This window comes from Nelumbo nucifera, chromosome 4 (genome assembly GCF_055504915.1).
Source record: "Nelumbo nucifera cultivar China Antique chromosome 4, China Antique-T2T, whole genome shotgun sequence".
Taxonomy (NCBI): Eukaryota; Viridiplantae; Streptophyta; class Magnoliopsida; order Proteales; family Nelumbonaceae; genus Nelumbo; species Nelumbo nucifera.
The window spans coordinates 730,633-756,415 of NC_142652.1; the positions used below are offsets into that span (position 1 = coordinate 730,633).

The 25,783-nt window shown below is 37.5% G+C and overlaps 1 protein-coding gene across 10 annotated transcripts in view; it reads left to right on the forward strand.

Moving 5' to 3' along the window:
* DCL2 (dicer-like 2) overlaps positions 1-25,783 on the forward strand; it is a 110,643-nt gene that overhangs the window by 24,523 nt on the left and 60,337 nt on the right. For 6 of the 10 annotated variants that reach the window (XM_088886607.1, XM_088886608.1, XM_088886606.1 and 3 more), the window contains 7 exons: positions 2,827-2,943; positions 3,042-3,171; positions 3,350-3,449; positions 19,615-19,807; positions 19,924-20,084; positions 20,887-21,105; positions 21,218-21,444. In XM_088886607.1, the coding sequence (XP_088742733.1) occupies positions 2,827-2,943; positions 3,042-3,171; positions 3,350-3,449; positions 19,615-19,807; positions 19,924-20,084; positions 20,887-21,105; positions 21,218-21,444 (1,147 nt within the window). The remainder of the gene's footprint in view (positions 1-2,826; positions 2,944-3,041; positions 3,172-3,349; positions 3,450-19,614; positions 19,808-19,923; positions 20,085-20,886; positions 21,106-21,217; positions 21,445-25,783) is intronic. The other 4 variants (XM_088886609.1, XM_088886610.1, XM_088886611.1 and 1 more) reach the window with 2 other exon arrangements.

Consider the following 25,783-nt stretch of genomic DNA (forward strand, 5'->3'; position numbering starts at 1 on the left):
TGGAAAAAGAATTATATCTCATTGGGTGGAAGGATCACCTTGATAAGAGCTACCCTCACTAATCTACCTACCTACTACCTCTCTATCTTTATAGGATGCTGCCTAGGGAAGCGAAGAAATTAGAAAAATTGATGAGAGACTTTCTTTGGGAACCGGGAGAGGGTAAAAAGATCATTTAATTAGATGGGAGATTGTGGGTAGAAGCAAAGAGGAGGGGGGATTAGGAAATGTGGTAAAAAAGAATCTAGCACTGCTAGGGAAGTGGTTGTGGAGGTGGCCTTTGGAGCGAGAGAGGCTTTGGCATGAAGTGGTGAAGAGTGTTCATGGGTGTGAAGAAAACGGATGGGATGTTGGTGCATCAAGGAGGGCTAATCTGGCAACTCCATGGAAGGCAATTCACAAACTCCTCCCACACTTCATCAATTATGTCAGGTATGATGTACGCTCTGGTAATTCTGTTCGGTTTTGGGAAGACACTTGGGCAGGGGATATTCCTCTTAAAGACCTCTTTCCATTCTTGTTCTCAGTTTCTTTGTATAAAAATGAGGTGATTTCAAAATTCCTTCCTTCTGTCTTAAACCCATCGACCTTGACTTGGGATTTTGGTTTCCGTAGAGGGTTAGGGGATGAGGAAATCCAGTGTTTGTCCAGTTTGCTTTGTCTCCTTGAAATGATTTGGTTGGACCCCTCAAAGCCAGATAAGAGGATTTGGGCCCCTCATCCAAAAAGGTTTTTTTTTTTTCTTGTGGTTCCTTTTATAAGTCACTTTGCAACTCACCCTCTCAATAGGTTTTCCCTTTCAAAGAAGTTTGGTGTAGGCTAGTTCCCCCTAAGGTTATGGCTTTATGTTGGGAAGTGTGCAATGGGAAAATTAACACTATGGATAACCTACAAAAGAGAAGACCCTTTCTTTGTATCTCAGCTAACTGGTGTACTCTTTGCAGATCACATGGTGAGGACTGTTACCGTTTATTTTTATCTTGTAGTGTTACTACAGAGCTTTGCGTTTGGCTTTATCCTTGTTTGGGTGCAGGTGGGAGATGCCAGCAGAAGTAAGCATGTTGTTTAACCCATTTACTCTTTCTTGGCCCCATAAAAGAGGAAGAAGAATGTGGAGGTGTGTGACAACTGATTTGATATGGACAGTTTGGGAGAAAGGAATGCAAGAATCTTCCAAGAGAAGGGGAGGAGCAGCCAGGCCCTAAAAGACTGCATTTTGATTAGGGCAATACAGTGGTTAAAGACTATGGAACTGTTTCACCAATTTTCCTTTAATGATTTATGGTGAAACTGGTTAGCAGTAGCAAGTTGTTCATCCTCAAAGGAAAGGGTCTCTACAAACTGGGCCCTCCCTCAAGGTTTTCTAAAGCTGAATTTTGATGGGAGTAGCCAGGGCAACCCAGGGCCCTCTGGGATGGAAGGTGTCTTGAGAAATGAGGCTGGAGAGGTTATCCTTCTCTACTTTGGCCCATTGAGCGTTGGGAATTCTGTTAGGGCAGAATTGCTAGATGCTATGCAAGGGGTCCTCCTTGCAAAAGAATTGGGCATGGTGTGGAGTAGGGATGCAAACGGATCGGATCGGATTTGAATATGGGTATATTCGAATCTGATATAACACTGTTCATGTTGGATCTGATCCGATCAGATCTTATAGGACTCGATCTGAATTCGAATCCTATCAGATCTTTGGATCTGATTTGATCTGACTTGTTTTCTTTAAAAATTAATAAATTATTAAAAGAAAAAAATGAAATATACCAATTTGAATAAAGAAAAAACAAAAAAATACAAGTATTTTTTAATTATTTTCATCATATATATACATATTTTTTATAAAAAATAAATAATGTAACAAATTTATAAAAATACAATATAAATAATATATGGATAACATATATATGTATTATATATATTTATGTTTATAAATATATAACACATTGGATCGGATCCTCTTGGATCGGATAGGGGGTGATCTGAATCCGATCCAAAGCTCCGACCAGGGGTGATCCGAATTCAACCAAATAGGATTGGATCTTGGATCGGATCGGATCATGATCCGACCCATTTGCACCCCTAGGTGTGGAGCAGTTGCTGATTGAAGGGGGCTCTAAGGTAGTGGTGGAGTGGTTAAATAATCCACAGAACGTTGTGTGGGGTTACAAGAATGAGCTAAAGAAATACAAATGGTTGACAAGGAATATGACTGTTACTGTACCGTGGGTGAGGAGATCAGCTAATGCCTTCGCTGATAGCTTGGCAAAATAGGGCACAACTCGGGAAGCACTATTTTGGGCTGAGCTGTAATTGTGTTTTAGTACACATGTAAATTTTGCTTTAGATTCTGTGTTTTAAGATTTTATGTGCTTCATATTTGGAGAGGCAGCATCTCGCGCCTTCCCAAGGGACTGATTATATAGTTTCTTTCTGATTTAATGGAAATATGATATTTTATCTATAAAAAAATGTGCTATTTTGATTAAAAAAAACATGATAGATTGAATATTAACTTTAAAATCTCATAGTTTTTGCATCTAGCTATGTTTTATACTTGAATTTCTTTTCTTTTTTGGGTAATAATAGTTCCTTTTTGTATTGATTTTTATCTTTATAAATGGGGGTATGGTTTGCCCTTTCACTAGGGATGTTTCCAGTTTATCAAAAAAAGAAAAAAGAAAAGAAAAAAAGGAAATGTTGAAAAAGATCCCTGGGAAAATTACCATAGATTGGATACTGATTCATCCTTTTTATGTTTTACTCAGTTGTGTTTCTTTAGATGAACCTTATATTTTCTGTAAAGAGCATTGATCATTTATCTACTTCTTTCAGCATGTCAAATCTCTACGAGAAGACTCTGCAGACGAATCTTTGTCAAAGAAGATATCGAGGTTGTGTGAAATTTTTTTGTTCTGTTTAGCAGAACTTGGCCTTTGGTTGGGTTTAAAGGTATATGTTTATTTGTGTCCTCATTAGATATATTTCCTGTTTGGAAGGTTATGTTTACACATATAATCTTCTCTCTCTCTCTCTCTCTCTCATGATAGGCTACTGAGTTCTTGTCTGCTGAAAATGAAGTAATTTTCTGGGGGCCTAAGAGGGATACTGTTGGTGACAGAATTGTGAGTAAATTTTGTCAAGATGTATTCCAGGTGTTCTCAACATATGTACCATCTGGTACGCTTCATTTTTCCCATTTCAAGTGCTCATTTTTATTTATTGATATACAAATTATATCTTGGTCATCACTTTATGCCTTTTATCCTTACATGCTCAATAGGTGTTTCAGAGATAAATTGGCATGCAAATTAATTGCTTTCTGTCCTTATTTCTTATTGATAAATACTTTGCTTAGGTCTGAAATGGTCCATTGGTGGCAGTGTTAGAGAGAACGTTAATGTTGGCTTTTTAACTGATAAAGTCAACTGTCTCATCGAATCACTTTTGGAATACAGGTTTGCATCTTAATTTGCCTTATTATGTTCATTTGAGTAGATTTCCATAAAAAATATGGGTACTTGAGTTGCTTGTTTCAAGATAAAATAGGATTTCAGAAAAATATAACGTGAAATTGGAACTATTGTATTCTTTGGCCATACATTTTGAAACCAAAAGGTTCAGAAGTACATTTTGAAATGTGTAGGAGAGTTAAGTTGTCTAACTTATATTTAATGGGTAGTATTAATTTCTATTGATTTGTTAAAATATTTCTAGGATATTCTTTGACAAGTCTAGGAACAATTATCTGTTCAAAGTAGTTTTGAGACATAGTTTTCAAGGTTTATAGGTGATTCTAGGTGACAATGGAGTGCCTAGTCACCTAGGCCCCTAGGAAAATCAACATGCATATAAATTGAAAAATAGCAATGCTCTATGGTGGGTTGGGGGGGGGGGGTGTTCAAACTCTGGGCCTGGGTTTATTCATTCTTGAATGGAGAGATGATACCACTGTCCTCTATTTGGGACTTTTTGAAGTCCAGTTCAGGTCCATGTATTTGGAACCATGAAGTAGAGGTGATTACTATCTATTCAGGGCCAACTGGCCAAAAGAACTCTAGTTTGACAAAGAAGAAAAGAAAATAAAGTAGGAAAAGATAGAAGAAAAGAGAAGAGAAGAAGAAAGAAGAAGAGAAAAGTACCTTCCAAACTTACAATAAAAAAAGGATAGAAAAATACCAAAATAATACCCCTACGACAACATACACAACATATTACAACACTCCCCCTCAAGTTGGAGCACATATGTCAATCATGCCCACCTTGTCACACAACTCATTATGCCGCAAATAGTGGCCTTTTGTAAGGACATCTGCTAGTTATTCCTTGAAGCTGATTTAAGGAGTACAAATTTCACCCTTCTTAAGTTTTTCTCTTATAAAATGCTTGTCAACTTCAATATGCTTTGTTCTGTCATGAAGAATTGGGTTAGCCACAATATTAATGGCTGCCTTGTTGTCACAGTAAAGGGACATTGGACATTAACAAAGAAGCCCAATTCACCAATTAGCCATAGCCCTATACTCAACTTCAACACTAGATTTGGCTATTGCACTTTGCTTTTTGCTTCTCTAAGTGACTAAGGTACCATAACAAAGGTGTAGTATCCACTAGTGGACTTCTTGTCATCAACTGTGTAGCCCAATCTATGTTTGTGTAAACCTCACTTTCATATGACCATATTTCTTGAACAATATAGTCCCTGTATACTTCTTCAGATATCTAATGACCCTCTCTGCCACTTTGAAATGGGAGGTTCTTGGAGCATGCATAAATTGACTGAGAACATCAACGACATATGTTATATCAGGTTGAGTCATTGATAAGTAGAGAAGTCTTCCTACCAACCTTTAAAACTTCTTGACATTTGTCACAGGTTCTCCAGTACAATCACCAAGTTTGTGATTTTCATCAATAGGTGAATTTGCTAGCTTTGCTCTGAACATTCCTATATCTTGTAAAAGATCTAGGATATATTTCATTTGAGAAATGAAGATGACCTTTTGAGAATGAGCAACCTCAATTCCAAGGAAATACCGTAACTATGCCAGATCCTAAACTTTAAACTGCACTACTAGGGATTCTTTTACCTTATGAATCTCAGAGTCCTAGTTCCCTGTAATTACCATGTCATCCATTTACATAATTAGGACCACAACTTTCTCTTGATTACTTATGACAAATAGAGTATGGTTAGACTGACACTACTTGAATCCAATTTGTTGAAGAACCAAGTGAAATGTGCTATACTAGGCCCTCAGGGATTGTTCCAAACCATATAGGGATTTTTTTAGTTTGCAAACTTCCCCCTCACACCCTTGTGCTATGAATCTAGGGGGGCTTTCTTCCTTCATTGCATTTGTCCATTTAGGGATAGACAACGCTTCTACAACACTTTTGGCAATGGAGACTATTTTTTTGGTAGAAACGTTTCTGAATAGAGGAAAGGAGAGAAAGATTTGGAGTCAAAAAGATGCCTACCGGTGCCAACATTTCTATTTATATTAGGGTGACAAAATAAAAGAGGGAAAAGTACAACATTTCTACTTCTGCACTAGTTCTTGCAACCACACTCTACTTCTTACTCCTCCATGTGACAAGATTTCCACCCACAAAGGTGCAATATCCACTAGCGGATTTCCTATCATTTACAAACCTAGCCAGTCAGCATCTGTATACACCTCCACTTTTAGATGCCCATGCTTCTGAAAGAGTAGACCAGCTCCTGTATACTTCTTAAGATACCTGAGGGTCCTCTTTGTAGCCTCTATGTGGGCATTTTTGGAAGCATGCATGAATTGGTTGAGGGCACCTACTACATATGCAATGTTTAGTCTAGTCATAGACAAATACAATAGTTTTCCCACACGTCTCTGGAATTGTTTCACATCTTTTATTGTCTCTCCATCAGAGTCACCTAATTTGTCATTGGGATCAATAGGAGAATCAACCAGCTTCACCCCCATTTTACCTGTGTCTTGAAGAAGATTAAGGATGTATTTCCTTTGAGAAATAAAGATACAATTTTCTGAGGGGCAACTTCAACTCCAAAAAAAAAAAAACTTCAAGGGTCCTAGATCTTTTACTTCAAACTGAGAAGCTAAAAATTTCTTTAGTCTCACAATCTTGCTTGTCTAATCTCCAGTGACAACTATGTCATCAACATACACAATTAGAACTGAAAATTTTCCTTCTCTCTTCATAAATACTGTATGATCAGACTGACACTGCTTGGAACCAATCTGTTGCACAGCTAAGTGGAACCTATTGAACCAAGCCCTTGGTGATTTTTTTAAGCCATTTAGAGATTTCTTTAGTTTTGCACACTTTTTGCTCACTGCCCTTAGCACAGAACCAGGAGGTTGAACCATATACACTTCTTCCTCTATATCACCATTCAAAATAGCATTTTTAATATCCAACTAATGAGGTTCCCAGTCAAAGTTGGAAGCTAAGGAGATGAGGGCTCTAGTGGAATTCATCTTGGCTACTGGGGCAAATGTCTTAGCATAGTTGACTCCATATACCTGTGTGAACCCCTTTGCCACCAACCTAGCTTTATACCTTTCCACTATGCCATCAACTCTATGTTTCATTGTAAATACCCACTTACACCTTACTAGTTCTTTTCCCTCACGAAGGTCCACTAACTCCCATGTACCATTTTTGTGAAGGGCATTATTTTCTTCTTTCATTGCATTTGTTCATTCAGAAACTAACAAGGCATCTGCCACATTCTTAGGGATAGGAATACTGTTAATGGAGGAAAGAAAAGCACGGAAAGAATGTGAGATGTTCTTATAGGATACAAAATGGGTGATAGGAATGTTAAGATCATCAACAATGATGTCTATATTAGGGGTTCAGGCATGTCAATGGGAATAATAGTATCTAGTAGGGAAGGATCTGCCCCCGGAGGATCCGGTGATGTCAGTTCTATAACTTCAGGTTGCTCTACAACTTTTATACTCAATTGGTCCTTTCGACTAAAAACATGGAATGGAGGAAGATCAGGAAGAGTTGGAAGATGCACTTACTTGTGTTTCTCCTGAGCCCTACTTTTCTCTAGGAGAAATAGAAAAAAAGGGCTCACTCTCAAAGAAGGACACATCCATAGAGACATAGTATTTTCGGGAAACAGGGTCATAACACCGATACCCTTTTTGAGAAGACTCCAAGAAAACACACGGAAAGGCACATGGATCAAGTTTACCACGGGAGGGAGAGAAATCATGAACAAAACAATGACAACCAAAAACACACATAGGAATGGAGAACACAAGGGCTTTGGGAAACAACAACTGATGTGGGGCCTTGTATCCTAACACACGGGATGGCATATTGTCAATGAGATAAGCAACAAATTAGATGACATCCATCCAGAAATGTTTAGGGACATTCATATGAATTAACAACCCACGCGCAACTTAAAGAAGGTGACAGTTTTTTTCTTTCAGCAACCGCATTTTGTTGGGGTGTTCTAGCACATGAGCTATGGTGAAGGGATCCATGTGAGGTGAAGAACTCATTGAGATCAGAATGGAAATATTCCTTTACATTGTCAGACTGGAAAATTTGGATTTCAGTTTGAAACAGGGTAAATATCATACATTGGAAATCTTTCACAACCTTTGGAACTTCATCTCTAGAGTGCAATGGATATACCCACACATATTTGGAATGGTTATCAATAAAGGTAATAAAATACTTATAGCCATTCTCAACGGGTAAGTAACAGGGTCCCAAACATCATAATGAATAATATGAAAAGGAAATTTCTCTTTATTACTTTTTGAAGAAAAAGGATTTCTATAATGTTTACTTGACATAGACACCAACTTAAACAAGTCTGGAAGCAAAAATTTCAATGGCTTAAAAGACAAATAGCCAAGACGGTTGTGCCATAAATAAACCTAACTCATACTGGACTGATTCATAGACTCTATAGCTGCAAGACCTGACTATGTAGCTTCATAACCAACTTTATTCTCCAACACAGAGACCGTTGACCATACTTCCTCTACCAATCGTCACCCCTGAAGTCAAATCATGTATAACACAAGAGGACGGAAAGAAGGTTACTAAGTAGTTCAATGAATTTGTAATGCTACTAATGGGAAATAGGTTTATGGGATGTTTAGGTACATGTAAAACATTTGAAAGAGTAAAGCTTGATGGGAGAGAAATGGTCCCTTGACCAGTTATGGTGGAGAGAGCCATCAACAAGTCTTACCTTATCTCTCCCAAAGAGAAGATAACAGGACTGAATCAAATTGGACTTACCTATCATATGGTTTGATGCACCAGAGTCAATAATCTAGGGAGATTCTGAAGTAAGAGAGGATACATGGAAGGCTGTAGCAGAGTTTCCTGTTGTAGATGCAAATGAGGTGTAGGGAGCAGTTCTAGAGTCCATCTGATGAAGGGATCTACCATATAGCTCAAGATGGTCATGGAATGAGTTGATTATATCTTCTTTTGGATCAGAACTAGGTAAGGCTGCAATTGAATCGAGCTCTAATCGAATAGTTCGGGCTTGAATTTGATTAGGCTCAATTTGTGTTCGATTCTAATTGAAGCTCCTAATAGGTGTTCGTAGTATGCCTGGATCTTTGGAAGTGAGTACACCACAACTTATCCTTGTCATCCACCCGTTTTTGATAATCATTTTTCTTGAAAAAATTCCACTACTTCCACTATTTGTAATTGTATTTGCACCTCCCCTAACAGCTAGAGCCACCGGCTCCCCCTTTGAATAATTCATAACATTCCTCCTGCTTTCTTCTGATTGTACTAGAGCATATACTTCTTGTACTAATGGAAGCCTTTTACTTCCCAAAATTTGAAGTCTAATAGACTCATACATAGGATTTAGCCCCAAAATAAAGGCAAAAACCCGTTGCTAAGAAACTAGAGACTTGTAGGCCTTAGCATCCTCATTGCATTTCCAGTCCACACTTTGGTAGTGGTCCAATTCCTTCTAGATGGAGGTCAAATCTGAGTAATATGTGGAGAGACTCCTCTCCCCCTATTTTCATATTGAAGAGGCATCTTGTAGTTGATAACTTTTTGCATAGTGACAATGTTCTGAGTAAGTAGACTTTGCTTGCTCCCAAATCTCAAAAGAAATTCCAGCCCACATGAATGTTTTCCTCATCTTTGGTAGCATAGACAGTAATAGCCATGACATTACCATGCTGTTTTCTTGGTCCCCTTTCTACCAGATCTAAGGTGGTCCCTTGCATCTCTCTTCTCTCATTTTCCTCGTCCATCTCTACCAAGGTTTCTAGGTTTCCTAGCATCAGGTTCATATTCTCCTCTCTATCCACATCTCCTTTATTCATCTTTTCTCCTTATCCAATTATACGCTGTACTGGTTATGTTAGGCATTGTATGGATTTTGGACACCACTCCATTGGTTGGGATAGGATTTTTTTTTTGTTTGTGTTTTTCTTATTGAAGAAGAAAATATGTTTTGAAGATGTTCTCTAAAAATTGGAAAAAATAAACTCTAGGGAACATGTTTGAGATCATAGGGTTCCAATATCACATTTATGATATGATCTGTTTACGAATGATTTGTATCAAATTCTAGGGTGTATAGAAACTTGGTCCACAGTGCTTGGGATAAGATTGGATTTTTGGAATTTTTCTATATATACTACTGCCTAGCCTTCATATTGGGTGAATGGATTTGTTATGAAAGTAGTTTGAATAGTTGTTGGAGTATTTTATAATTGTTTATGGTTTTCTAGAAGGGAGTACAACAATCTATTTGGTATTTGGAGTGTTGTAGTGGAATTATTGGTATCAGTCTTGTATGTTGGGTAGAGGTAGTTTCTTCCTTTAGATCACTTGAAATGATGATAGTTTTTACAAGTGAGTATTTTTTTAACTCCAAACTTTACTCCAAATGGAGGGGTGACCACCTTAAAATTTTATTATCCATTGTTGAATGTAAAGTTATCAATTATAGGGGAGGACTTAGCCTACCTTTCCCTAAAACCTTGATACAATATGCACTCCATGACACACCTCAATACCCATATGTGAAATGAGAACCAAGGTGCTAATTAACCTTGAAACATGGAAGGAACAGTCTATCATCACATAGAAGTAAGATGTAGTTCAAGGTGGACTATCCCTATTGTGAAACACATGGTTTTAAATGTCCTTAAATTTCCTAAGTTTTCCATGATATATTTCCATTTCCATGGGTAGTGACATGAAATCTTACTGGAATAGACAAATTCCTCGGTGAACACTACCAACACTATGTGGAGTACAAGAAATGGTATTATTATTACATTAGTTGGTGACAATATTGTAGATAAGTGGAGTAGCAATGTTATTGCCCAACCGATGTACATGATTACCACTTTGAGACAGCTTGATATTCATTTCAAACATGAAGTTAAATATTATTTTTTGTTTTATATAATAGATTTTTTGGTTGATCTATTAGAATCATTTGTGTTTTCTATAAATTTAGGTTTTGCTTAAACTCATTCTATTATGTACTTTTGAATCTTAAGATTTACAGGACAACTTTACAATGTTTTATTTTGTCTATAACCTTAGTTTCTTAGCTTTGTTTAATGATTTGGAACAAGATAATAATTTAAAAAGGTGTGACTATGCTTCTTTTATCATTTTGTAAAAATATTATTTTATATTTTTGTATATTATTATAATGTTTCCACCATGCCTATAATTTTTACAATATTTTCATAAGATATTTCATTTCCTATGTTTGGACGACTGGCATTTCCACCAACACCAACATTTTAAATCGACTAAAATGTAAAGAAGTAAGAGCACAAGACAGATTCACATATGAATCACCATGTTACCCTCACATGAAACAATAAAACATAAGAGAAGTCAACATCCATGTTCAGAAGCTCTGCCTACAATCCATCCAATGTAAAAGATGACACGGAGTCTTGCTTCCATTAGTCAATATAAATTAATTGTTAATTGTGGATCACTTTTGACTTGAAGATGATAGAACCCAAGGGCCTTGGAAAACCGAAGAGCTTCCAAGATCACCCTAATCTCAACCATCATGTTAGTACCATTGCTAAAAAAATTCACAAAAGCGAATTTGAAAGAGCCATGAGAGTCCCTAAACTCACCACCGGTTGTGCTGGGACCTGGATTACCCCTTACAACACCATCCATGTTTACCTTTATGGCCAGATTAAAAGGGGGTCTCCACCAAACAAGTTTGACTTTTTTTTTTTTTTTGGGGGGGGGGGGGGTTCACCCATAGGCCTAGAATATTTGGGGAAAGTTGTTAAATCATGCTTGTTGTGAGCATCTTCCATGTGTTTTACACATCTCACGCTAGATCTCCCAGACTACAAAAGGGGAAACAAAATGCACTATTTGAGAAATTTGAGTATTACTTTGTTTGTTCTTGTGTCTTGAGCTTGCTATATGTCAACCAATAAGCCCAATAAAAGTATATATCTTGAACTTGCCTGCATGTGTAATTTTCTTGTCCAGATCTTGCCTTTTTTGGACCCAAGAGATGGAAAGATGTTAAGGGTGATATGGGCTAGACTAAGCTGTGCCTCAGCTTAGCACCTATTGTAAGGGGCATAGCTTGGGCCTAAGCCTGGCCCAACTTGTATACCCCAAGCCTGAAATGTTAGCTCGGTCCAAGCTAGGTTGTGTTGGGCTTCTAGGCTTCAATCTTAAAAAAGTACTCTAGACATTGTAATTAATGTTCTAAAAACTGACTTGGAAACAAAGCACCTTTTCTTTCGGGTCTTGGGTTAGTGGTTTGACCATTAAGGTTGAGTAGGTTGGCCAGTGATGTCATAAATTTTGATAATAATAATATTAAGAATTATAAAAACAGTTAAAATGCAAAAAGTTCAGACAAAGAATCAGAAAATCGAACTCAAATGATTCTTAGAATCACATAGATCCTCAAGTGTAATTATTTGAAAGTGCCCAAATTCACGCCGCCTACGAAATTAAAAAGAATTCATAGCCAAAAAACAAGAAACTAAGAAGAATAACTGATCAAAGAAATGGCTAAAATACAAAGAAAAAATGAATTAATGTCTTAATCATAGTCCATTTTCTTGGTTAAATAGGTTAATGGTTCAACCAGTAAGGTCCTTTGGTTAATGATTATTATCATAATCATCATTTGGTACTGCCATGTACAAAAATAAATGCGGAAATAAGAATTACTTTTATTGATGATGAAAATGTAAAACATGATTTAAAATCAATCGAAAAAGAGAATGGTTTTTCCATCCAAGTGGTGGGTTAATGGTTCAACTATCCATGTCAAATTGATCAGCACATGATGTTATTATTAAATGATAAAATACATAAAATTCTAGAAAATGTAGAAATTTGTAGATAATTTTGGGTACATTCTATAATATTATATATTCATCATATAAAAAAAAGTGTGATTAATGAGAACTATTTTCACTAATGATCGAAATGGAATGAAAATTAGGATAAAAAAATAAAGAGCATTAATGTCTAACACATTACCCCACTAACCATGTCAAATGGTTCAATGATTTAATTAGCTAGGTCATTGTAGGCAAGTGGTTTGGTAGGGATGAAGAGGAAGAAGTAATTCTTGTTCATGAAGATCAGTTGAGAAAAGGACTGATTTGGAAAAAGTAGTTGACATGGGGGGTCAAGTTATCAAGATGTTGGCCTTGTTTGAAAGAAAAGCTTTTATGGAGATAGTCTAGAAAGAATGGGGGAGATGCTTTAAATCAAAGTTAGGAGAGAGTGGAATTTGAAGAGGATTGATTGCATGAGAATGTTTTAAATCACTGATGTGATTCTTGTAGAAGAGTCCTTACAAGTCCAACAATGTTGTCCAGACACTCCTCAGCAAAATGCTACTGCAGAAAGAAAGAATGGCATACAAGATGTATCAACAAGAAACATCATGGCATACAAGTCCAACGATGCTGTCCAGACACTCCTCAGCCAAATGGTGTGGCGGAAAGAAAGAATGGCCACATTCTCAGTGTAAGGTCTACACATTTGCTTGAAATCGAACTCGAACCATTGTATGAAACAACTGGAAGGTTGGAAAAACTTTTGATTTGTGTTTGAGAAAGTATATCCAAGTGTACTTGGTACATTCATCAACTAACAACACAAGATATTTGTATCCCATCCGAGAAACAACAAATGAAGTCCATACATCACATGTTTAGCTTGGTGAGTGAATGGTAAAAAATGACTCTTACTCAAACAACAAGAAACACAAGATGTATTAAAAGATTTCATAGATGGAATTTTAGTTTTAATAAAGCCAGACTCAAACAAATATTTAAGATTTTTAGAGTTTGGGTGACCCAAATGTTTGTGCCACAAATCCTAGATATAGTTGACTCAAAACAAGACTCAATGTAGAAGAGCTCAAATAAGCAGAGGATGATGCTGATTGTGATTTCTCAAACTCCAATGCAAACAAGCGGCCCAACCTACACCCCTTCCCAATGCATTGGTCCTGAATCAAGCAACCATCAAAGGAAAATGTTAGAATGTGACTTTCATCAACAAGGAAAGTCTTTGCAAGGGACAAGGAGTTTGAGGGGAAAGTTTGATACACAAATCATCACTCCCAATGATGTCAAGTTTCTCACCATTAGTAGTGACAATATGTTTATGGTTGGTCTCAAACTGTTTGTTTGAGGGTTTAGGGTAGGCCCCAATCATATGATTTGTAGCACCAAAATCAATTATCCAAACTTGAGAGGGAGAAGAGCAGTAACTAGAGAACTCACCAGATAGCAAGGACTTAAATATTGACATGATACGCCCGATACGGGGCCTATCGTATCGGTATCGGCTTATGGCGGTACGAGATATGTTACGAACAAAAGCGTATCCCGTGAGTCGTATGTATTGTAGTGGTACAGATCCGTATCGGCATGTATCGCATTGTATCGGCTGATACACATCGATACAGGCCGCTACAAATCGCTACACAATCTTGTCTATAAAAAAATGCAAGCATGGTGATTGGAACTCGGATCACCAGAGCGTGCTCAGAGCCTTGTACCTTAAGTGCAACTCTAAGCCACTAATCCACATTTATCCTTGTGATAATAAATAAAATAAAATAAACTTTATTAACTTCTATCTCTACATGCGATTTTTTTAATCTCTATTACCAAAAAAACTCTAACTAAAATTTCGAAAGAATAATATTCAAAATTTATAAATTTTAATACTTAAAGTTGTTATATATTTTTACAAATTATTAATTAATATTTTAATTTATATTAATAAGTAATAATAACATATTTATTATTTATAAAAAAGAAAAATATTGCTTTTAAAATATTTAAGAATATAACATTAAATTGAATTTATGAAGTCCATTAATCTACATTTATTTCAAATTTTTTTTTCATATTAGAAAAATTATATAAATAAAATATTAATAAAGGAATAATTATTTTAGTAATTAAAAATTATGAATTTTTATATGATATGTATATTATAAATTTTAACAAATTTGATATACTTTAAGTTGAAGATTAGATTTTTATAAATTATTAATTAATATTTTAATTTGTATTTGAGAATTTAATATTTAGTTGACTTTTTGTTAATGTTAAAAAATTAAAAAGAATTAAAAAATTAAAGTAAAAATAATTTATATAATAATTAAAATATAATAGGTGCATATGTTTAGTGCCTTGGACTCTTGATTAATGCATTATAAATAAAATTATATGATATCTATGCATCCTGATGTATTAATTATAATATATTTCTTCATATATGTCACTAAAATATACATTTCTTATGCATTTATATACTATTTGTGATTATTTTGATCTTAAATTTAATGATATTATTGTATTTATGGAATTTGTATGTATTTTCCTAGCGTATCCATGCATTTTCATATTTTTTGTCCGTATCCATGTGTTTCCGAAGCGTATCCATATCCGTATTCGAGTTGTCCAATACGATACCCGATGCCGATAGTTTAATCTTTGCCAGATAGGCCGATAACAGAAATGGTAGATGAGATAGCAGAGGATACCAGTTGTCGTATGTCTTCCTTATTCATGGAAGTAGAGGATTCTCCTTTGGCAATAGAGGCATCAGACACTTGTCCCTCAGACACCTGATAAGCTCATGGCTGATTCTTCTTCGTGGGACCCTTGGGTGGACGATTTAGGCGGTCTAGAATGATATGTCCATGTTGTTTGCAATAGGTGCAGACATTCTTCTTTTTGCAATGTGAAGCTATATGTCCATATCCCTTACATTCATGACATTGGGTTTTAGAAGAATCTTTTCTACCAGATTTCTTATTCCCGCGTGCAATAAAAACAGTACCAGGCCCTGAATCAAGATCCTTCCCTTCTATGTTTGTAGCAGTTAGGAGTCTAGTTTCTTCCCTCAACAACTCTCCCATCACCGAGTCTAAATCTGGAAGAGTTCCTCTACTCAAAATATTTGACCTGATTATTTCATACTTGGGTCTCAGCCTCATAAGAAACTAGTTCACCTTTCTATTTTCAAAATGCTTATACAAATACTTGACACACTCAACGGGATCAGAAGGTTCAGTATGAACTAGTTCATATTCAACCCAGAGATCAATAAAGCTTGCATAGTATTCTTGTATCTTTTTGTCCCCCTGGCAATAGGCAAAGATTTCAAATTCAATTTGGTATTGCCGTGACATATTGGACTGATGATAAACCTTTTTCAAATGGGAATACATCTCATAGGCAGTCAGTCTTCTCATGGGAATACCAATGTGAGGCACAATCGAGCTCAAAATCCAGGAGACTAACTTTCTATTGTCCAACTTCCATTGTGTATAGGCTTTACTATTTGGCTCTTCAGGTTTACATACAATCCCATTCAAGTAACCTTCAAGTCCCTTTCCATCAATAAAGAAATTGAAATGGAACTTCCACATACTGTAGTTAGTTCCATCAAATTTTACAGGGAGGAAGTCAATCTTTTCAGCCATCATAAATAAGCAAAATCAACCCAGGGAAAAGGATAGCCGCACTGATGTTTGCAATGTTAATTAGTTCACTTAAATCAGCAATTAACTAGGCAGTGAATCACCTATCCAAACACAGTATTTCACAAAAAAAAAAATAAATAAATAATCAGGGCTGAAGCATGAAATGCAGACAGATAGCAATGAAGTCTGATCCCAAAACAACACCAATCCAGAGCAGCTTCAGCAAGGATACTTCATAGAGGAATCAAAATCCTCCAATAAACAACCTAAAACAGCACAAAACTTGGGTTCCAAGGACTGATAACCGAGGAGTAAATAAAATACCCTAGGGCAGCACAAAACTAGGGTTCCAAGGATTGATAATAGTCGAGTAAGACAATAGTGAGATACACCAACCTGAAATGAGATGTTTTCCAGAGAAGCTTGAAGAAAAGACCTTATGTCTGTTGAAGTTCCTCAGTCTGAAGCATAAGAAACCAGAAAAAAAAGTTCAAGACCGCTGCTGTTGAAGGAGGAAGAAGCTAGACTGTTGAGATTTCTCAGTCTGCTGCTGTTCAAAACTGAACCATAAGAAGCCAGGCTGCTGCCGCCCTGGAGGAACCAGTTCACAGAAGGAGGAAGAAGGCTGCTTCTGCCTAGGAGGGAAGACCAAAACTCCTCCAAGACTTGTCAGATCCCACAGATTTTCTGAGTGAGAAAAAAAAAAAAAACAGATCTGGGCGACACAACCAGTCAGGTATCCTCCCAGATAGAAGCCTCCAAAGAGAACTAGGATTAGGGTTGAAGAGCACAACCCTAACACCAGTCGAAACACCCAGAGAACAATTCCCCTAATTTGGCCAACGAGTGAGCAGGGAAATAACAGAAATTATAGAGCAGCCTGCTCTGCTACCATGTCAACAAACCCAGAGAAGAATACAGAATTCTGGGGGTGAAGAAATGGATGCTTCGACCCTACCCCAAGGGGCCTTTATATAGATAATGAAATTAGAATATTTACACAGAGGCCCTTGTAGGGCAACAGATAAAATATTTACAGAAAGGCCCTTGCAGAGCTGAAGAGAAAATAATAAAATAAGAGATACATCAGTTAGATACAATACAATAGGAACTACAGTAATATGGTACATCAGTGAGTTTCTGCACATGGTAATCATGGATTTGGGGGGTTTAATTGGATTTTTAAGCACAAGTGTTTGGACTGGTATTTTGGGGTGGGGGAGGTAATTTGAATTATTATATGAAGGGCTTGTTTGAATGTCAAGCAAGGGATGGATGTGTCTGGCTTTCTTGTGGGGGCAGCTGTATGATTTGTTTCTTGTTTTGTTTTCTTTTTTCTTTGGTGATTTCTTATCACCTTGTATTGTTTTCTTTTTTCCTTAATGAAAATTTCCTTTGAGTATCATAAAAAACCCTCCAGAAAGCTTATAATAACCAAAGGTAGACCTTAAATTGTCAACATCTCCATATTGATCCAAAAACAATTCTCAACATCTCCAGCCTAGATTTCATTTGTTTATGTTTGAAAATTGAGATGTCCTTGATTAGCAAATAATGATCATATAACAGGAGTCACTTTAAATATCTAAACACCCTTTCACTATCAGTAGTTTCTAAATTCGGTGCCTAAGGTTCATGTATACATTCATTTATCACTCACAATTCCCTTTATTTTCCACCAAGTTATCCTGTTATGATACTCATTTATTTTTTTGAATAAAGTTAACTAATTTTATTAATGAAAGGAGAGGTACACAAGAGGGTGTACAAGTACAAAAGAGGGGCCCGGACCCTTGAGAACTACACAGGAGGACAGGAATCACAGTACAATGACTCTAGAATAACTCCTAATTTTGCTAGACCATCTGCAATTGCATTTAGCTCCCTTGGGATCCAGGTTAGAGAAACATTCGTATCCAGGAGGTCCCTTGCCTCTGATAGGAAGTGACCAAGTCTCCAAGGTCCAGCTTCCTGTTGATCCAACCGTCTTATAGTGTTGGCTGAGTCACCTTCAATTGAGAAGCTTTGAATGCCCAGTTTGCTGACTAGGCGAATCCCTGTTAGAGCTGCTAACACTTCTGCCTTTGTGGAGTCGGCTATCCCAATCGGACCACTATAAGCCCAGCAGGTGTGCCCATTCTCATCTCTTAGAATTCCTCCTATGCCAGTGGCTCCAGGGTTATCATAAGCACTTCCATCAAAGCTAAGAGTCCAGAATCCTACCCTTCTAACTGAGGGAGCTCTGGGAGGGGGTGGGGTAGGAGGGGAGGAAACCAGGAAGTTATATACGTTTCTGCTGAGATCATTGAAACTAACTCCTGTGAACTCCTCTGAACTAGAGGCCCACAAGTTGCAGTTGTGAGTGATGTGGTTGATCATCTCATCCTTAGATTTTGACTTATTTTCAAACAGCCGATTGTTTCTTTCCTCCCAAATTCCTCAAAGAACAGCATGCAGTATTATCAGCCAATAGGTCTTACCTCTCTTGCTCAGACCTCTTCCTTGCCACTGAGAAATCAGGTCCTGAAGATGATTAGGAGCCACCCAACTGAAGCCAACTAGATGAAGAAAGAAGTTCCAGATGCTGCTTGCTATCTGGCAATGTATGAAGAGATGATCTGTTGTCTCTCCTTCACGTAGGCAAAGGGTACAGGCGTGAGGGGAGATATAAAGCCTTCCAAGATTTTTCTTCTGCAGTAACTCACAAGTGTTCACTTGCTGCAGGCAAGCCTCCCAAACAAAGAAATTCACTTTTGAGGGTATAAACTTGCACCAGATCTTCTTGTAAGGAAAGTCGCGGTCTCGGGTACCTGCAACCAGAGCTTTGAAGAAAGACTTGGATGAGAACTCACCTACAGGGTGGGGTTTCCAGACTCGGGAATCTTGGGAATTTGGGGAGATGTAGGCTTCACTGAGAGAAAGGAGTTCAGTTAGCTCACTGTTATGATACTTATGATTAGGATCAATTGGTGTATCAACTGGTTTGGTCCCCCAGCTTGCCTTTTTGTTTTCAACAAATTAGAACACAGTTTTGCTGAGAAATAAAAATTCCATTCCTTGACTTAGAAACTTTGATTTCAAAAAAATACTTAAGCTCTCCAAGTTCTTTAATAGCAAATTTAGAGGTCAGAACTCCTTCTAAATCCAATGCTGAAGTTCTATGGGGCTATTCCCTGTCACTAAGATGTTGTAGAAGTCCCAAAATATTTAAGAAAGAGTATATCATTGGCATAACTATGATTATAACCAATCTTGTTCTGCCTAGCTAATAAAGGCAGCCCAGTGCACGAGGCTCCCGCCAATGCAGGGTTTGGGTTTTGGGGAGGGGCAGATGAATGCACCCTTACCCTTGCACATACAGAGAGGCTGTTTCCAAGATCTGAACCCTGATCACCCAGGTCGCGATGGAGAAACCAACCATTGTGCCAAGGTCCACCCTCTTGTTCTGCCTAGCTAAAACTTTTTTATTTTTATTTTTTTCACTTTACTGTTTTCGGAGAAACCCTATAAAGGTGTCTGACTAGTTAGATATCTGTTTTCCTGATCAACTATATGGTTTTGTTTTAGTAGTATATTATTTCATGTTAATGCATTCTCATTTGCATGGTGTTTGCACACAGCATGATAAAGGATTTAAGGTGTATAATATTTGTTGAGAGAATCATTACAGCAATTGTTCTTCAGTCTCTGCTTAGCCAGTTACCACAGTTGTGCTGTTGGAAAACAGCTTATATGGCGGGAAACCATTCTGGATTGCAAAGCCAAAGTAGGGCTGAGCAAATAAAAATTATTGAAGCATTCCATGTAGGCAAGGTAGGTCATCTCTCTGTGAATGATTCTACATGGGCTCCATGTCCATGTTGGACACTTATGTTTTTAGCTTAAAATACTGTTTTCCGGCACTTTATTCATGGAATGGCATCTTTCAGGTGAACATTATTGTAGCAACTCAGATTCTTGAGGAGGGCTTAGATGTTCAAAACTGCAATTTGGTTATAAGATTTGACCCTTCAGCCACTGTTTGTAGTTTTATACAATCACGTGGTCGTGCTAGAATGCGGGGATCGGAGTATCTATTAATGATCAAGAGGTGGCAGTTGCTCCTTCCCATTCTGTTCCATTACCTTTTAACTTTTTATAACTAGTATCAATGTTGTCAACTATTCTTATCTTCTGTCATACACAAAATTTCTTTCCAATTTCCCACATCATAATAGCTTTCCCTATTCAAAATGCAAAACATGGTAATAGGGGATCCAGTTGCAGTTCGTATCTGGGTCTCACAAAACTGTATTTTCCATTGTACCAGATGTTTATAATATGTGAGAATAAACTGATTTGTGCATGTTGGAATTATGTTTGTGTTCAGTAGCATTGATTTGTCCTCCATCATATCTTGTATTTTTCCTGGAACATATTTAGGGTCCATTTGGTTCGCGGGAATAGGGGTCTGGGATTGGAATTGGAATGGTCCATCCCAATTCCAACCATTTGGTTGGGCAGAATCAGAATCAGAATCTGATTCCGATTCCCATTCTTGGTGGAACGGCATTTCCCATTTGAGAGAATGGCCATTCCCTCTCCCTCCCTTGGGAATGAGAATTCATTCTAGCTTATTATGATTCCTGTCTGAACCAAACAGGTAGGGGGAATAGAGCATTCCAATTCTGACTCTGAAGGATTTTGATTCCGATTCCCATTCCCATTCCAACTGAAAACGAAATTCCCATTCCCATTCCAATTCTGACTAGATTGTTGCATCTATTCAAATATTTGTGAACCTTGCAAAGTGAACACATCAGACTGACAATTTTCATTTGTAATTTGATTATTAACATTTCTTTCTTGACATAACCTGGATCTGGTATTTTGCGTTCTTTTTCTGTTTGTAGTGGGGACGATTCTACACTCTCAAGAGTTAAAAACTATCTTGCAAGCGGGGATATTATGCGAAAGGAATCCTTAAGCCTTTCATCGATTCCTTGTGTGCCCTTTGAAAGTGAAATGTCTAATGAGGAATTTTATCGTGTTGAGGCCACTGGAGCAATTGTGACTCTAAGTTCTAGTGTTGCTCTGATTTACTATTATTGTTCGCAGCTACCATCTGATAGGTCTGTTCTTATTGTTATTTCCCTATCAAGTTGTTTGAATTTATTCTTTCATTTCCGTGACATATATTTTTTCCTTGCAGTCTTACATATATTTTATAACTTTCTTCTATAGGTATTTTAGACCAACACCTAGGTTTGTAATTGACAAGGAATCCAAGTCTTGCACTTTGCATCTTCCTTTGAGCTGTCCAATACAAAGTGTGTTAGTTGATGGCAAAGCTGATATACTGAAGAAAATTGCATGTCTTGAAGCATGTAAGAAGCTTCATCAGATTGGTGCTTTAACTGATAATCTGATACCATATCTAGTTGTTGAAGAAGCAGATGCTCAGGAATTCAGTATGTTTTTCTTCTCCACTTTGAATTTTGTTGATAATATTTAATGGTATACAAGCTCGTAGTTGGAATTTGCAAATTCGTGTCTGGGGCTTTTGTTTTTAAATTTATACCTGTTATTGTTGAGGCTTTTGTTTTTTAATTTGTACCTGTTATGTTTTTTGTTAATATGGTAGAAATAGTTCTACCATTATATGCAACAAAAAAATGCTTTAATTGGCATCTGAAAGGTTAGATTTAGGGAAATCTAACAAAAATCTCTTTTGAGTTGCTATTTCCAAAAGGCACTGTTTAGGCTATATTTTAATCTAAACAGAGAAGCTATCAAACAAGATATGGATTCTCTAGTCAAAATTAGACATAGGAGAATTTTTTACAGGAAAAGAGCCTTTTGGTGCTATTGAAGGCACTATTTTAATCCAAATAATATTTAATAATTTAATAACCCAAATAAGTGGGTTTGCTAGTCTGCTAGCCAAAATATCAAAACTATAAAAATGTACCCGTATGGGAATTCCCTCTCTTTAAGTGGGAGGGACAGGTGTCCTTCACCTAGGAGGAGGAGGTAGTTACATAACTACCCCACTCTCTATTTAAGCTCCTTAAGGGGGGGCTATACACATTTTTCAGGGAAAATTATCTCAAGAGATTCTTAAGAAAAGCAAAGATAAAGAGAAAAGAAAAGAGAAGTGCTCAAGGGAAGGCAGGGAAGGAAAGTCTCACTAATACAGGTAGAAAAAGGAAAGTCCTCACTGTGAATACTTCCTATATATGTCTTCTGCTTTGTATCCCTCTTTCTCTCTCTTTTATTTCCACTTTTGAGAAAGGAAATAGAGGGAATCAAACCATTTACAACTAGGTGCCTCTACTTGGTTGATTATGGTTCCTCTTTCAAGACAAAGTTAGGGATTAAACCATTTATAGTCTAATTCTCAAGGGTTGATTATGATTCCCTTCAAATGAAAATGAAGAACAAAGGGATAAAAACTGTCAATAATCAAATATTCAGTTTGAATGACTATTGTTCTCTTTTTGTATGCAAAAAATCTAAGGAATAAGGCTGTCTATAGTCAGAATTTCATCTGATTGACTACAACTTATTGTGAAGAAAGGAGTGAGAAAGAAATTTTCTTTGTATTAAAAAGAAAAGAGAAATGTATTGTTGTATAGTTTCTCAATTGTATTTTCTTTTTCTTTCTTCTCATTCTTGTACACTTGATGTAAAAGAAACGCAAATGAAAAGTTGTTTTTAAGTGCCCTATTGTTCTTTTCTTTTGTTCTATGCATTCATTCCTTCAAGTCGGAATAAAAAGGTGTTCTCTACTTTCTTGTGGAGATGTAATTAAGGGGAACAATCCGTATGGTTCCTTGAATGGGCCTTACCCAAAATAATAAAAACTCAATCACTTGATTGAGTGAATTATGTTGCATGAGAATTTCTTAAAATTTTCACACCAACAGGTACAAATGATAAATATCTAAATACAGGGTGAATGGGACTTTGAAGAGATAAGTTTTGATGGTTGTGAAGGGATGAGATATCCATCATATGATTGGCCGAACCTTGCAGGAAGGTTAGGCAAAATTTCAAAAATTTCTCTCTTTCCCATGTGGGAATCGCATTTCCTATTTTAGAAAACTGCATTTTCAAGGATCAATCTTGAAACCAAACCGGACCAGATCTGAAACCAAAAGGGAGTAGAGGGATATACCTGATACGGAGTAACAATAAACCCCCAACGAAGGTGTTCACGCCCAAGGAGAAGACCAAAGACTGCTTCCACCGAAGATGACACGGTGTGAGGTGAAGCAGAATCAGCAGGACGGTTCTTCAGCAAGAACCGAATTCTTCAACAAGAATATGATGGAGGGCTGGTGAGCACGACTTCAGATTGCCTTTCCTAGCAAAGGGCAATATCAAGACGTGTTCTTGATCACTCCCACTGGTGGAGATCGAACTGGGTAGGGCGGCAAGAGCAGGAAAGAATTGTTAGACAGTTTTGTATGTCCTTAGCTTCAATCAGAATGATGTACTTTATGAGTTTATTGTAAATGAATAAAAGTGCATATTTGATTCATGTTCCCTTGGTATGTTTCTGTGTAATACCCTTAAACTGGACACTTAATGAGACTCGTGTTAGTTTAGAATGTTCACAACCAGTGGGTCGGTCTGGGGAGACCTATTCTAATAAGGTTGACACTGTGGTGCCACCAAGTCGGTTGGGGTGGCCTATCTCAGCTGCCAGGGTGAGACCCTAGGCATATACAATGTAGGATTAATTGAATCTTTGAACTGGACCACATTTCCAGTATTGCCCTGGACTTTGGAGATTGATGGGCAAAACTGGAAAGTTACACCCGACCCCTAGACTCGATTATGATACTGCACTGGGTGTCGGATTGGGCTATCTTTGATGTACCAATCAGTGAGATCCTTAGCGGGGGTCAAAACCTGGGTATGTTGGGACAGCCTGAGAAATCATCTGAGTGGGTGATCATAGTGACAGGATCAGCCCCTTTGTCGGACAAAGGTAATGATCGGGGATGCACTCTCACTGATGGAAACTAAGACTGTCGGCAGCCGATTTCAACCATTGAGATTTGTTTTGCAAAGTATATTTTATATGAGATATAAAAGTATATATATTATGGTTTCTAAAATGTTTGCAAGAAGGTTTTAATTCCCGGGATCCATATAAGTAGAGAGTGCAACACTGTTCCTTGCAGCCGAGGGAGATGTCCTCTCTTGTCGGGCAGTGTATGATCATTATGGGCTGAGAGGTTAAGTGTAAGACCATTGAGGATAATACCTGACCGGCTAATCTTGCATCTGCCCACAGTTCCTGGGTGTTACAAGGTGGCTTGGCCCAGGGACCACTTAGGGTAAGTGTTGGGCCCTTAGATCCCATAAGATGGGTTTCAGGGGGTGCACTGTCCATAACAGTGTATTCGGCTAGGCCTTGTAACAAAGGCTGGGCTGAACCCATGTGGCTGATGTGTAGATCAATGTTTTGGTCCCACGCCATACAAGGAAGCCCAACTGGGCAGTAGTTAGGAAGGTTAAGTGAGTATATAAGCTTAATGGGCCTAAAGCCCATTTCGAACTGGGCTATTTGATTAGTTAATCATGGGGCGAATTCTGAGATGGATTAGCAGATAGGATAGGGTCTTGACCCTATCCACTCAGAGAGTCCAGATCTGAATGTGATTCAGATCTAGAAACCTCCTAATAAGATTAGGAGAAAGCTAATCTAATCTGCAAATAAGATAAGGGTTTATCCTTGTCACCTAAAGATAGGGCTGATCCAAATATGATTTGGATAAGCAACTCCTAATTGGATTAGGTGCTGATCTTTTAGGTTAACAAAGAAGGAGGGGGCGACAACTTTTAGAAGAGACATAATAAAAAATCCTCTTTGAGTGCTGAAATCACAAGAAGAGAGAATTCTGCACCCCGCGAATACTCTCTTGCTGCCTCCTTACTGCCGCCGCCATTACCTTCAGTTCGATCTCCAGTTCTTGGGAGAAATCAAGATCTGATCTTGATACCAATCTTTTGGGAAAAGATTGATTGGAGCTGTACTCACAAGCCATCCAGTTGATTCTTGCGAAGGGTCAAGTTCTTTTGGAAGAACATTGCTGATTCTGTTCCATCCTGCACTACGCCATCTTCAGTGGGAGCAGATTTTGGATCCTTCTTTGGGCGTGAACACCTCCATTGGGAGATACTGTTTCTCCGTATCAGGTACATCCTCCCTCCTACTCCTTTTGGTTCAGATCTGGTTTGGTTCATAGTTCAAGATTGATCCTTGAAAAATATGTTTTTCTAAAATAGGGAATGCGATTCCCAGTTGAAGGAAGAGAAAAATTTTTGAAATTCGCCCCCCTTATTCCGCAAGATCTGGGCGTCCATACGATGGATCTCTCATCGCTTCAAGAATAACAGCAGAAGACAGTGCAGTCAAACTGTGTTGTCTCTCTCTGTAATTCAGCAGTGTTAGATGATCTGGAGGTTCGCCCTGCTCTTCTATTTATAGCTTTAAAGAGTGGTTTTCCTAATCCCATTAGGAGTTTCCTAATCCAAATCTTATATTTGGATCTAGACTCTCTTTAAGAGATAAGGATAATCCCTTATCTTATCTGTAGATAAAGATCAACCTTGCTAATCTAATTAGGAGTTTCCTGATCCAAATCTTTATTTGGATCTGGACTCTTTGAGTGGATAGGGATAATCCCTTATCCTATCTGCTGATCTAAATCCCATAACCGCCCCTTTTAATTATTCTTATTAAGTCAGTTTGAATTGGGCTTTAGGCCCATTAAGTCTATGTGCTCACTAGCC